This window comes from Chiloscyllium plagiosum, chromosome 2 (genome assembly GCF_004010195.1).
Source record: "Chiloscyllium plagiosum isolate BGI_BamShark_2017 chromosome 2, ASM401019v2, whole genome shotgun sequence".
Classification (NCBI taxonomy): Eukaryota; Metazoa; Chordata; class Chondrichthyes; order Orectolobiformes; family Hemiscylliidae; genus Chiloscyllium; species Chiloscyllium plagiosum.
Window position 1 is genome coordinate 120,015,218 of NC_057711.1, and position 15,115 is coordinate 120,030,332.

The 15,115-nt window shown below is 41.7% G+C and overlaps 1 protein-coding gene across 12 annotated transcripts in view; it reads right to left on the reverse strand.

The window, feature by feature from the left end:
• The window catches only part of bnc2 (basonuclin 2), a 519,175-nt gene that overhangs the window by 37,858 nt on the left and 466,202 nt on the right, over nt 1–15,115 (reverse strand). Inside the window, exon 7 of one of the 12 annotated variants that reach the window (XM_043717649.1) lies at nt 3,970–4,563. The exons of the other annotated variants lie outside the window; for them this stretch is intronic. Within the exon in view, the coding sequence (XP_043573584.1) occupies nt 4,478–4,563 (86 nt within the window). The 3' untranslated portion in view covers nt 3,970–4,477. Of the gene's footprint in view, nt 1–3,969; nt 4,564–15,115 lie in introns of those variants that run through there. 12 annotated transcript variants of the gene reach the window in all.

The following is a 15,115-nucleotide window of genomic DNA, read 5'->3' on the forward strand; positions in this document are numbered from 1 at the left end:
CACTCTGCCTTTTCATATCTCTCTGATCCCAACCAACAGAGAAAAAATTTCAATAAAATACTTTTACCATTTTAACAGTAAAGAACTCTTGGGATTGGCAAAGTGCTCAGTCTATTCCAAGGAGAGGAGAAATCAGCAGCTCAAATATAATTAACCTTACATTGTCAATGCAAACTGCCGTTCACAGGAGCTCGACAGTCTATTAGCCATGTTTCTAACGACCACCACACCAGACAGCAGTGGTCAAAATTGGCTGCTGCCCTATTTTTGGGGAATTATGATTAATGACACTAATAATCTCGATGATTACTGATATGTGTGTCTCCAGTAGTTTATCATATTGCAGCAACTGCCAACATCCACAATAAACATGCTATCATTTACATCACATACATAGTGAATGCTTCTGCTAAGGTCATCCAAGACTGTATGCAAAGCACTTAGCAATAATCCTCATTAAATCCTTTGTTGCGACCAACAATAGAGGCGGAGAATTTTTTTTTAAATTCTCTAGCTTTAACCCTTTGATGGATGTGGTGTTCATTTTAACCCTGTACAGAAAAAGACCTTTTCTTAAATAAGTGTCAGTGCCTCAGTGAGTAGCTTTCAGACAGGCATACTTAATGATAAAGACCTGGCTCTGAAGATGCTGCTGTAAACGCCATGATACAAACTGGAAAAATACATCAGTGTAAATGCTCAATATGTTGCTCATTGCTTTCTCCACATCTGTGTAACCTTCCAGCCTTTCAATCATCTGAGATCTAGGCACATCTCCAATTCTGGTCGGCCAATCATCCCTGACTTCAATCACTCCAGGTTTGCAGTCTTTTCTTCGGTTGCTTGGTCTGGAATTCCCTCCTTGAACATCTCTGTCTCTCTCCTCATTTAAGACACTTCTTAAACCCTACTGTTTGCTCAAGGTTTTGGTCACCTGCCCTAAAATCTCCTTACATGGGTCAGAGTTAAAGTTTGTTTGAGAACGTTCCTGTGAAACGCATTGGGATATTTTACGTAGTTAATGCTCTATAGAAATAAAAGTCATAATCACTTGTAACACTAGTTTTCACTTTTAACTTTAATGGTTACTGCCTGTATAATAATAATTGCATCAGTCACTAGACAGCAGTTATCTGATTATTTAGCTTATTTTCATTGGAAATTCACCTGGGTGAAAAATGTTGCTTCTAGCAGTGACACTGTACAGTCACATGTACCATGATCAGAAGAATTGGAAAATCTGGTGACAACATACACTGATCTAAGGTTAGTTCATTAAAAAGCAAACTGTGCAGAAGATTGGTAGAAATGTTGTGAGGGTGGCAAGAAATCAGAGATGGCAGTAGCAAAGTAGCAGTGTTGGTGCCCAGGTCCTGAGCCCAGGGCTTGTCCACATCCACCTGCCTTTTTCCTTTTCCTCCTCATTTTCTTTCCTCCCACCTCCTCCCTTTCTCTGCAGCATCAGTCCCTATCCTGGAGTGTCAGCAGTGGTGGGAGCCATGGCTTTCATGAAATGATGGTCCTAGGAGGCAGCAGCAACTGAGGCACCGGCTGCTTTGTAATGGTGTGCCCAGTGTCGGACATGTGCCCAGTTCAGGACTCAGCAGCTTCAGTGGTGGCTGCATTGCTGAGATTGGTCCAGCGCAGACCCATGGCGACAGTGATGTTGGTGGATACAAGATGGCGCCAAAGAATGGCAACACGGTTCCAGCAATGGTGGTGCGATGCCAGGCCACGGCTGGGCTCGGGTACCTAATGGCAAAGGCATTCCAGCTGCAGCAGTGTGCGGGGACTTGGGGCACCTGAGGGCTCACAGACTGAGGGATGGACTTTGTGGCTTTGATTTTCTTTGGCGGAGGTGGGGACTGATCTGTGCATTTCCTTTACTTGCATCTGTTTCTTTTACTTCTGCTTCTGTTTTTAATCCTGTCTTTTGTGTACAAAGATGGTGCTGGAGAATGGTGACTTTGTATACTTTTCACTATGCTCATGTACTCAAGTGACAATAACACCGAAATCTAAATCTGTGTAAATTGAGAGGAGCACACAATGAGGAGGGGGGGTGGATTCATCCATGATTCAGGTCCAATGAACCAGTTATCAGTGGGTTAAATTCTGGCAATCAAATCAGGCTGGGGAGTGTGGAAAGTGTCGGAATCTCTTGGAATTTATAGATAAGCTCTTCTCAGCCAGTAGCAGTACATTTAATATCTTATCAAGCACTGTTAGGATTAACGCGCACGTTGGCTATGGGGACCAATGAACATTTCTATGAAATTTGAACATGTCAAACAGACTGTATTCAAATAATTATTACTGTTCAATTATAGTAAATTATCGTTCATTGTGCCTAAGTTACAAGCAGGGGAAACAAATCTCAATGAGCTGCTGTTATCTATTTGTTACATTTTGGCCAATAATTGTACTATGTTCAGTGTTTCATTGTTTCCGTTGGCAACAAATAATAATAAACCCTGCAGGGAAGTCAGGAGAAACTTTTTTACTCATGGAGTGGTGAGAATGTAGAATGTAATATCACAAGGAGTGGTTGAAGTCAATATTGAAGAGGGAAGGTAAGTAACTACATGTGGGAGAAAGGAATAGAAGAATACATGCAGAGAGGATGAGATGGAGTAGGGTGAAAGAGATGTCTGCGAGGTAAAGGCCAACATGGACCAGCTTGGCCAAATGGCCTGTTTTTGTGCTGAACATCCAACATAATTCTTTGGAAAGTGAGATTGCTTCTTTTGACAAAGATTGCCGAAGAAAAACAGCCCACATAAAACTACAAAGCAGTTACTCACTACCACAGGCAACTGTCTGTACATTATCAGTGACTCTCGGAAGTTAGTATCAGAATATTGAGTTAATGTGGGGAAGCTTGAATTAAAAAAGCATAAAGCACATGAAAGCGGCTCATTCTTAACGCAACTTCCACAATGTATGCTGCTCCATATGATCAGTTTAGGACAGTGTCAAGTGGGTGGCACTCATCCCTGCTTCGGTAGACTCAAGACTCACTCCAAGGAATAGTGGTCAATTTTCAATGTCTGCTTTGTAGCTAAACAGTCTGTGAGCTGGCCAAGATGGGACCTTGAACTGAATCACTAATTTAGTCCAAAGTTAGTGTGAGAAACCATTATGGTCATGCATTAAAGCTCACACTCTTTACAGCTGCTCAGAGGATTATTAAGGGTCTGGTAAAGAATAAAACTGCCTCTTATTGCTCATTAATGGGCCCGGATATCATTGTGGCAGAAAGCACTTGGTCTGATGCCATCTCTTAAGAATGACCACTGGGTCATTGGGTGTAAATTGATTGCTGAGGACTGAGTGTGGTTTCAAGCACACTCACATTTTACTGCTCACTTCCGGCTGGAGGTTTGAAGTGGAATTTTGAAATTCATCAGCAAAGTTTCCAGGGGATTTTGTCGGGACTTTCCAAATGCACTTTCAAAACGTCTTTGCTGGAATTTCTCGGAGGGTTTTACTAAAGTGAGTGACTACTCTACCTTATAGAAGTGACTAAGAGAAAGAAAGTGCTTGGTGATTGGCACATTGCTCAGAATCCCCTTGGTCTAGATAAGGAATGGAGAGAGGACATGAGGCTAAGTACATCAATGTCACATAGTTACTTGTGGGATCTTGTTGTGCATAAATTGACTGCTCTAATTCCTACATCACATGAGTGAATGCATTTAAAAGTGCCTCAATGGCTGCAAAACACGGTGAGACTTGCATCCTGAGGTCGTGAAAGGTATTACAGAAAATACAAGTCTTTCTTTGTTAGAGTCTAATTTGCAGGTGTGTTTAAATTGTGGATTTTGCATTTGAGATGACTTCAGAAGCAAAGTAATTCAGCAAAAGTATTTGTTAATATTTTGTGTTTTGCACAAAGCCAGCAAGACATTTCCCTTTTGTTAAAACATTATTGATGCGAGTAAAACAGATTTTTGTTGTCACAATGAGAAATTTGTTCTTTTAATGAGAAAGATTGAAACTGCCATCAAAAATATCACTGCAAACAAATCAGTGTCAAGAAAAATGGAATACATTGGGACGTACAGAGTGAGAAAATTATGTTGTTTCTAGTTTGGGCACAATCAACTAATACTCCTCAAATTACATTCACTTCGAGAAACTGTTTCTAGCTCTCTGCAGAGTTTTCATTCCAAATCATTGGCATAAATACAACTACAAAATATGTCACTAATCAGCATGATCAAGCAGCATTTTAAATTAGTTATCTTTTTCAAAAACATATTTTACCTCCAAACCATTCCTTTGTATAATTAAGAGTGACAATTTGGTGAAGTTTAATTACCAAGCTGAAATTAAGTTTCTCACACACAAAAAAAAACAATTTTTAAACACAGTGACATAACATTTGTGTGAGTAACCCAAATTTAACAAGCTTAGAATGGCTCCTTACAAAAAAATGAAAATATATTTCTTTAGTTAGATTGAGAGACAGTTGTCAGTTCCTTGGAAAATGTTTTAAAAAACTTCCAAATGCACCCAATAGTATCTTTGCATCCAAAGGTTCCGGCTTAATTGAGGGCTCTGAAACCAACACAAATAGAACAATTGATTAAAAACTCACGATGGGTTAATTTATTTTGGGGAGGTGCTCAGCTGCAAAAGCAGGCAACTTCTACAGCAAATTGCTAAAATTAGGATAAATATTCGCAGAATCTCAAGTTGTACTGCATGTAAATTTGCACTTAAATGCCTGTGAAATTTTACACTGGTTAAATGATTTCTGGAGAATCACACTGAAAACAGCACAACCAAGAGGAAACTCAAAGCTTTATGCTAAGTGTCAACTCAAAAATAAGGTACACTGGATTCAAAATGCTGACTCTGCTTTCCTCCCACGGATGCTGCCAGACTTGCTGAGTTTCTCCAGCTATTTCTGTTCTGATTCCAAAATATGAAATGCTGGCACATATAACCATAGATACTTTGGGATTCAAATATGGGTCTGAATTCTTTCATGCTGACAACAAGCACCTTTTTCTAAACATGGGCTTTGAAGGCTATATTGTCTGGGACAAAATAATTTTCACAATGGCTCCCCGATTTGAGTTCACTGACCAACTGACTCAGATGCATGACACCAATGGTCAACAAAGAGGCGGCCAATTCAGTTAACTGTGCAAAGCAGGGCTCAGTCATCTCATAACATGCTTAAATTAGCCCAAGGACATGAGACAAGTTTTGACTGCAGATTTAGTATGACAAGGTAAATGTAACAGCATTTCAAGGTTTAGATGTAATTAGGTTAAGGTTTGGCCGTGTCTTTAACCATTCCTGTTACCTTGTAGTAAAATTTATCATTTTCAATTATGTATGAACTCAATTTCCATTAAAAGCATTCAAACTTAGAAAATAAATGCTAAATTACATATAGTTCACATGTAGAATTCATCTTTGACTATTGCTCATTGATTGAAGAATTAGAGAGGAAAGAACCCATTTTTTTTAAAAGAGTGTGGAATCTTCCCAGGTCCTCAGTGATGTGTGCTATGATAAGAAATTAATGAGAATTGTAAGATATGTCAAGCAAGGCCTTCCTCAATGACGAGACCAATACATCCCAATTTCCAACCAAGTCCCAGATGTTGAGGTAAGATTCTTGTTAGTGAGCTGTGAGTGGTTTTTTCAATGGGATTATTGCTCATTATTACTGCTATCTCATTTCAGTAATTTCCAGTTTTCCATTCTCCTTCTCATCAGTCAGAAACTAAACACCAATATTCCCTGACATAGTAGTCACGATGGGTACTTGGTGACTCCAACTCACCACTTGCTCCTTTGGATTCCATCTTGGATGCCCAGCACAAGCATCTTAGGGCACGCTTCACAGTGGTGACCACATGCACATCACCTCCACGGATATCGGTATCTGACACGTAAGCCTCACTGCATCATTGTGGCAGATTTCTGATCAACTTACAGTGCCTTTCTACACTTTAATGTGCACTTGCACTTCTCATTGCAATGCTGCTGTAAGGACACTGTACACTTCAGGACATGCACCCAGTTCATGGGTTGGACCAGGCTGCATCTCAGGGCTGCTTGCTTGGTCTCTTAGAGCATCCTTACCTTGCCCTGACAAAGTCCAAGGGGAGGAGTTATCCTCAGGTTAAGGAAGACTATGCCAATTAGGAGGGGGTCTCTCATCCAGTGTATCAAGGGTAGCAAGGGCTTAGGCACTGTCAGCCAGCCAATTGGCCATGGGCTCTGTCTCACTTCAATCCAGAGAGTCAGCCACAGTTACGACAGTCAACCAATTCATTGGTTTTGGGGTTGGGATTTGGTGGGCACAGCCAGCTCTGAAGCTTGTGTGCAATGAACACGAGGGTAGGGATCAGAGAACACTATTGTATTAGGGAAGTGAGAGGAATTTAATGCTGTGAATTGGAGGCAGCAACTTGGGATGTTGAGAGGCAAGGACCTGAAGGTGGGAAGTTCATTATGGTGGGAGGTAGTGGAAGGACGGGGAGGGTAAAAAAGAGAGAGAAATTGTATAGGGGTATAAATGTGTGCGACCAGTGTCTTCCTGCCCATCATTATGCATATTTCCCACAGAGGCTGTGGTCCATCATCCTCAATGCTATTTCCAAGTGAGTGAGCTGCAGTGTTAGTACTGACTGAGGATACCTCAGGACTAGCGTCCCTTGAATTCACTTCCTGGCTTTGTGGGCCTCCAAGGCCTGCACGTGGCAGTAACTTCCAGAACTGGAAAACAATGCTGCAATTGGTATAGAATTGCCAATCACTGTGTTTTAAACGTTGGGGTGGGTGTGAGTGTGCGCGACCATACAGCTTTGAGGAAACGTTGCCCAGGACACAGTTTCTGAATTATGCCAGGTGCTAGAGCCAGACATGTGACCTGAAGAGGTAAGCTGGCCATCCTATCGTGATGGTTGTCAAGTTGACAATTACACTGACCTTCCATGTGACTGGTTCCTTCCAGTGTGGGTATCTCTCAGTCATCCATCAATGCCATTTATGACAGATCACACCACTTCATCTTACTTCCTCATGGGGATATTAGTGCTGGCAATAGGATTCAGAAATATAGCTGGCTTTTCCAGGTGCAGGTTGTGAAACACTGCATACACAGCAAGCAGAGACTATCTTATCACAAGGAAGCTGAATTCATCAATGTAATGGATCCCATTCCATTAATGTGCAAGTGTTCTGTAATCATTGGTACAATTTCCTAGGAGTTTGTGCATGGTACCCTTGGAGCTCCATGATGTCCATTTCCTGGATAACTCGTGCCCATTATCTTTGATAGGCCAGATTGCTTACGAGGATTAAGACAAGGGCTTCCCTCTGTTACATTTCCTGATGACTTCGTTACACAACCCCCTAGCTAAGGGCTAAGTGCTGAAACAATGCGGCACATCCTTCTACCAGGGTAATGGTTGAACAGTTGATAGGTCTCCCAAAGATGAGGTTCTACCACTTGGATCAGTCTGGAGATCCTTGTAGTACACTCTGGACAGAGTATAATGCATAATCCTCACATGCTGCAAACAGAGGGGGCATCATGGATACTGATGAGTGACTGAGCAGGAAGTGTATAAAATTATGAAGGGTCTAGATTGAGTGGATATAAAGGATGTATTTCGATTAGCAAAGGTATCAATAATCCTGGTCATAGATTTATAACGATCAGTAGAAGGATTACAGGAGAGATAAGGAGTAATTTTTTCACCCACCAGGTGGTGGGAAATCTAGAACTCACTGCCTGAAAGGATGGCAAACCATCACCACAAATACATGGATATGCATGTGAAGCAATGTCATGTACTAAGCTGGGAAGTGGGAATAAACTCGATACCTACTTATTGGCCAGCACAGTTACTAAAGGCTGAATGGCCTCATTCCAAACATATCTCAGATCCCCCTTCACACTCTTAAAATGTTCAATCCCTGATCACTCCAGCTGAAATGAGAAAATTGATAGGAATGTTGCCTGGATTGGCATGAGTGGCAACTTGAAAAACTTACTGCTGTATCCTATTTCCTTGCTGCATAACATGGAATTACTAATATAAAACAAAGCACGCCGGATACTGAAAATCTGAAACAAAAACAGAATTTGCTGGAGAACTTCAGCAAGTTTGGCAGTATCTGTGGAGAGAAGGCAGAGCTAACATTTACAGTCCAATTACCCTTTTTCAGAACAGGTTTCTGAAGAATCATCACTGAAACCGAAATGTTAATTCTGCTTTCTTTCCACAGATACTGCCAGACCTGCTGTGCTTCTCCAGCAAAATCTATTTTTGCATGGAATTATTAATGGCTTCTGATGATATTATTATAATAAAATTCATTTGGTTCACTTTAGCTGTGCTCTCTCTTTTAAGGAGTGATTCCATTGAACCCATTCCACCGATTTCCCCATAGCCCTGCAAAATTGTTCCTTCCATTGCATTTATCCAATTTCCATTTTAATGTTATTATTGAATCAGTTTCCAAACCCTTTCCAGTACTGAAACCTAAATTGTACTTTATTCCTTTTTCTCCCTGGACCACGTACCATTCCAGTGTGGAAAGCACACCCAATAATACTCACGTCTTTGATAATATTGCTCGGGAAATTTTTACCAGACAGTGGACTATTGCTGGGCATTTCCTTAATTTTCTTTGCAAAATTACATACTTTTTCTTCCCCCTAGAAGTACAGAAAAATCAGGAACTCACAGGGAATGAGAAATATTGAAGGAGAAGCATTTGCAGGGCTGTGAGGATAAAGAGAGGATGTTGGGGAGGTTAAACCAGTTGATTAATTGGCTAACTCTTTCAAAGAGCTAGTACAGGAACAATGGAATAAATGACTTGCTTCCACACAGTACAATACGATGATTGAATAAATCCTACCAGTGGATGGTATTTTGCAATTGTCACAGTCTTGCATCACTGCTGCAGTTATATTCTTGCATGGTCATAAATTAAAGTACTTGTTAATTTATTATTTGAGTGACTGCGTGATCCACACAAACTAAAATGAAAGATGTTACAGTGCTAATGTCAAGCCCGAGTAATAAATGAGACTGTTAAATGCAATCATCTCAGAAAAATTCAACAAAGTGCTCACTGGTATTCATTGAAATTGGACTGACAGTGCAAATTATCTTTTAAGACCGTAACACACAATTACTGGTGAGGTCTCTGACCCAGACAAGCTCCACTTCTAGCCACGGAGAGAAAAGAGACCATAGAATTAGATGGTTCTCTTTTGTATCTCTACGACCTCATAGGTATTTTAATTCTGTATCAGCAACCTCACTGCTCACCCCACCCCACCCCCACTAAAGGCACTACCTGCTACCCTTACTCATGAATTCTTAATATCTCAGCAATATAGCCCTCATTCATAATAAATTATGACCACACACCTCTATCCAGTGTATGCTGCCTCTTTTCTGGATGGTTCTTTTATGAGCCCTGAGTCACTATGAGACCTCGCCTTCATTTCTATAGGGACAACACAATATGCGGCCAACATCAGAACCCACAGTTACTGGATGTTAATTTTTAATCGTGTTTATTTTGGTCTGATAAAGAGGCCACCTGAGTCCCAGAACTTGAACAAAGGCCACTTTTCATGAAGTGTAGCACAGCTTGTGATGTGTAAGGTTTCTATAGTGATTGCAACAAGGTCACCTCATTGAATAAAAGTTCTCTGAATGGAGCTGTTAATCTGGCCCAGTCAGGGAGCCTTGGCTAACAGATATAAATGGAGTATCAGAGGTTCTGTTCACTCTGAGAGCTGGCTCTGAGGAAGCTTGATAGTGTCAAGGACTCTCCATATGTCAATAAAGAGTGACTTGGTGATGCAATACCAGACTCTCTGGAGTTATTTCAGTTTTCATCACTTCTCATCAAGGCAATGTTTCAGACTTCAAGTTTGCACGTTGCTTCAAACCCCTGCAGTGACTGCAGATGCTGCGGGAGCAGCTAGTCACAGTTTCTCGGGCAAGTAATAACAGATGACGTGCACAAAAATGTGGGAACAAAATCCCTGTAGCAGATTTATTCGCAACTCTCCAGGTGCTGCAGTGCTGCAACCTGTACATGAGTCTCAATTCCTACCAGTTTGTTAAGCTGTATAAGGGCTAGAATTATTTAATTACAGAGGCAGAGACAATACTGGCTGCTCCTTACTATCCGAGACTGTTTCTCTTTGATTTAAATGATCAGTGCTTCCAACAAACATATATTTAGTTCTCAATACAAGGAGAGAAAAACATTAAATAAATTCATAAAGAAAATTCAATAACTTTTGAATTGTTTAAACATTTTATATGTACTGAATATAGCAGTGAAAATTCTTAACAAATCATCTGATGTTAAACTGTTATCATTGAATTGCCATGGTTGGATAATTACTTCAATAAGAAATGGGATATTTAAATACAAATTGTTTCAATGAGGATTGTAAGCAAAAATAGCAGCACACTCATTCAATCATTGAACTTAAAAACTGCAGCAGTGCAGAATTTTGAAATATACTTTGGTACTCTTGCTTGGTATTTAACTCTGTAAAGTCACAAATAATTTTTGGAAGCTCAGCATGACTACAAATCAATGGGTGAGATCATGTACTGTCTTTGTGTCAAGTTGAACTCAAAAGCGAAGGGATAATTGAACCAAAGCAGAGGCTGATAATATCAAGGAGCAGAAAGGGAAAGGAGACCAAAGAGAAAAAAGATGAGGGGAAATGAAGGAAGTATGTGTGACAAAAGACAAAGAACCGAGGAAGGAACGGGTACCAAGGCAAAATAGATGAGTTGTAGTAGTGAAGGAGGAGTATAAGTTGCTGCAGACAAAGTATCTCTGGGAGAACAACTGCTTTTCATGACTGGTTGATCAGGTAAAGAAAGGAGCATAAAAAAGTGCAGAAAATCTTTGATTTTTCAACAAGTGAGAAGTATGTAGGTTTTTCTAACACTGAAGAAGTTCCAACATTTCACAAAGTGCAGATGTTCCAATTTTAGTACTTCTAACAGGCCCAAGGCTGATTAGTTCAGTTGGGTATATCACCAGCACAGGCTCCAAATCACTTCATATTCATTCCTATTGCTACATCTTTCTTATCCCAGTCTGCTGCACTAACTATTTACTTCTTCTTCTCTCCTACTTTACTGCAGTGTTCAGAAGAACACAAAACACCTACAGAACTGGTTGAATTCCCATTCCGGCAGAGGTAGACTTGGAACCTGCCTCCTATTTTGCCTCATGTTTCATATGGAGTAGTGCACCTCAAGCTTGTTAATCAATTGTTGACAGTCCCAGTGAGTGTGACTAATTACCTATGTAATATGTCCCAGTTGCCATTTTTAAAAATTGGCTCTCGTTTTATTATTTTAGAAAAGAAGGAACAAAAAAATGCACACCTACATTAGAAAGATGTCTATTTCTGTGCAGACACTGATTTCTGCAGATTTGATCTAGAGGCAAGGTGTAATAATGTACAGTGGAATGAAGTTCCTCATGGTGTTACTCACATTAGAAGAGTTAACATTAACTATCCCGAGCACAGCACTACCTACAAGCTTAACGGGTACTCCAGATCAATGAGGATACTTTGATAATGGAACCAAGTTGCCACAAAAACATTAAATGCATTTTGCAATAGAATGCAGTAACAGACCTAGTATTTCTACTCTGTACAGAATTTTATGAATACTTTTCATAATTTTAAGACATCAGTTAAGTCAGTATACTTGATAGGAGCCAATGAGGGTTTAATATATTTGAATTTGATGTAATGGGATGTATTTGGCATTTGATACATTAGAAATATTTGCAACTGGAGTGATAGCAAGCATTAAGTTTATACGATTTGTTGGGAATAGAGAATTAGCCCAAACAAGGGGTACTGGCTGTCATTTGGAGTAATGGGCTATGGTTTGGAGTGCAGTGAAATTGGAGAGATGGGCAAGTAGTTAATTAATGCAGATGACTGGAGATCATGGGCCAGATTTTCCAAGACATGGTAATCTCACACAGATAGACACTCGATCGCTTATTTTTTTAAACCAAAGAAGAGATCACCACATTTCTGATAGGAGATTCTGATCAGGGCTGCTTTAGAAATTCAGGGAAATACTTCCTGTGACAGTTCTCTCATGGTTGATAAAGTGTGGAGCTGGAAAAAGCACAGCAGGTCAAGCAGCATCAGAAGAGCTGAGGAGCCAAAGTTTCAGATCAGAACCTTGCATCAGGACTGGGGAGGTGGAAGGGGACTGAGAAAGAAATAGAGGGAGTGGGTGTGGCTAGGAGAAAGGTAGGAGGGATGGTAATAAGTGGATGCAGGTAGGAGATGATTCTGATTGGTCAGTGGGAAGGGTGGAGTGGATAAGTGGGAAGGAAGATGGACAGGTTAGGTCAGGTCAAAAGCAGGGGGGAGAAGGAGGGCTGGGCCTGAGATGAGATTGGGGAGTGGGGAGATTTGAAATCTGGTGAATCTTATGTTAAAGCCATATGGTTGTAAGCTCCTGAGGCAGAAGATGAGGTGCCCGTCCTCCAGTTTGCATGTGGCCTAATTTTGATGGTGGAGGCGGCCCAGGATGGACATGTCATTGGGGGAACGGGAGGCAGAGTTGAAATGGCTAGAAACCAAAAGGTGGGGATGATTGGAGCTTATGGACCAGAGATGTTACCTAAACGGTCCCCATGTTTGCACTTGGTCTCTGCAATAAAGAGAAGACCACATCAGGAGCAATGGATGCAATAATAAAGGTTTGAGGAAATGCAGGAGAATCTCTGCCAGACTTGGAATGATTCTTTGGGGCCTTGGACGGAGATAAGATGTTAGGTGTGAAGGCAGGTTTTGCACCTCCTGCGGCCATAGGGAAAGATGCTAGGTGTGGAGGAGAAGTAGGTAGGGAGTGTGGACCTAATGAGGGAGTCATGGAAAGAATAGTCTCCATGGAAAGCAAACAGGGGTGAGGAGGGTAATATCATTTTGGTGGTGGTGTCAGACTGCAGGTGGTAGAAATGGTAGAAATGCGCTGGATCTTCCTCTCCTGCAGACCCAACTAGTGTCCCACCAACAACACTCTCATCCACTTGGCGGAACTGGTCCTCACCCTGAACCACTTTTCCATTCAATCCTCCCACTTCCTGCAAACCATAGGGCTGGCTATGTGTACCCGTTTGGGTCTGAGCTATGCCTACCTTTTCGCGGGATACGTGGAACAGTCCCTCTTCCTCCGCTTCATTGATGACTGTGTCGACGCTGCCTCGTGCTCCCACAAGGAGCTGGAACAGTACATCTACTTCACCCACACCTTTCTCCCTGACCTTCAAATTCACCTGGACCATTTCTGACACCTCCCTCCCCTTCTTGGACCTCTCTGTCTCCATCTCCGGCTCAGCACTGACATCTATTTCAAACCTCCCACAGCTACCTTGACTACATCTCCTCTCACCCTCCCCTCCTGCAAAAATGCAGTGCCATGTTCCCAAATCCTCCGCCTCCTCTGCATTTGCTCCCAGGATAAGCGATTCTACTCCAGGATAGCCCAGACATCCTCCAACTTCAAGGATCGTAATTTTCCCTCCCCCACGACCAACAATGCCCTCAACTGCATCTTCTCCATTTCCCACACCTCTGCCCTCAAATCACTGCCTGCAACCTGACCCCTACAGTCCATCTTCCCTTCCCACCTATCTGCTCCATCCTTCCCACAGTCACCTTCTACCTCCATCCACCTATCACCATCCCAACTAACTTTCCCCAGCCCAACCCCCAACCCCTCTATTTATTTCTCAAACCCTTTCCTCCTCCCCAGTCCTGATGAAAGTTCCTGACCTGAAATATTAACTCCCATGCTCCTCTGATTCTGCTTGTCCTGCTGTGTTTTTTCCAGCTCCCCACTTTATCGACTCTGACTTGCCAGCATCGACAGTCCTCACTATCTCCAAGTCCTCTCATGGTGCATGACTGTTGGTGGAAAGCAATTCATGCCCCCTTTTCACAGCAGTCAGCTGCCATATTCTGAAATGTAAAATCCCAAAATCGTAGATAGCCACTCTGATAGCTGCAGAAAAATGGTTAGTTCATAAGATAAGTATGAGGTAACAATGAAGGTGGGTAGGATGCCAGGATGCAGTGTTTAGAGGTGGACAGCATGGGTCTAATGTGGGTGGAGGAGAGTGGGTGAAAGGGTGGGGGTGGTGGTCTGGTCTGGTCTAATGGAGAAGGAGGGGTTGGGTGAAGGGTAGAAGGCTCCAGAGCATGCAAAGGGGGTGGCTCGGGTCCAAATTGGGGCAAAGGGCTGTCAGGTCCAGAGTAGGGCAGGAACATCGAAACCTCGGTGAGAGAAAGGCGTTGGATCAGGATTTGGGGAGTGTAAGATGTCAAATGAGAGGTGGGGTTGAGGAGGGGGGAAGAGGGATTGTAGTTGGAGGTGTGTGAAGTCAATTTGACATCAGCTGAATAATTGTTCAGGAGTTAGGCTATGTATTTGATAGTTGTTCAAGAAAATTGAATCTATTTCAGTTAATTTCATCAGAACCCCTGAATTCTCAGATTTAAATAGACTTTGGGGATTTCTAAGCATTGTGAATTGGCCAATGGAATCTTCAATTTCCCAGGCAATTCTTCCATTGTTTGCTACAATAAAAAATCTTCGGGGTCCCAATGCACAACTCCTATCTACATTGGAATGATGACTGTCTAGCCATTAGAAAATCTGCCAATGTGCTAGGGTACAGGAATTAACAGAAAGCAATTTTGTCCATCATATTCCGTGCCAGAATGAAGAATGCATTTGTGCACTTTGAGATGTATCTTAGAAAGGAAAATGCTTCTCTTTATGTTAGTCTGCTCAGAATCAGAGAGATAGGACACATTTGATCTCAGACTGACATGTCTTATGCGTATCCTTTCTGTTTACAGGGGATGCTTCAGCTTGTCATTAAGTTGGCTGATAGAAGTGGGTCGACCACTGTCTTAAATATCTGCAGGTGTATTGTGCAGAGACTGTGTTTGTAGCACATCAAAGTATTTAGAAGTGCCACAGACATTTAATCAGCTATTCACAGTGAAATGATGCCAGGAAAAGTCAATGTGCAAAGCCGG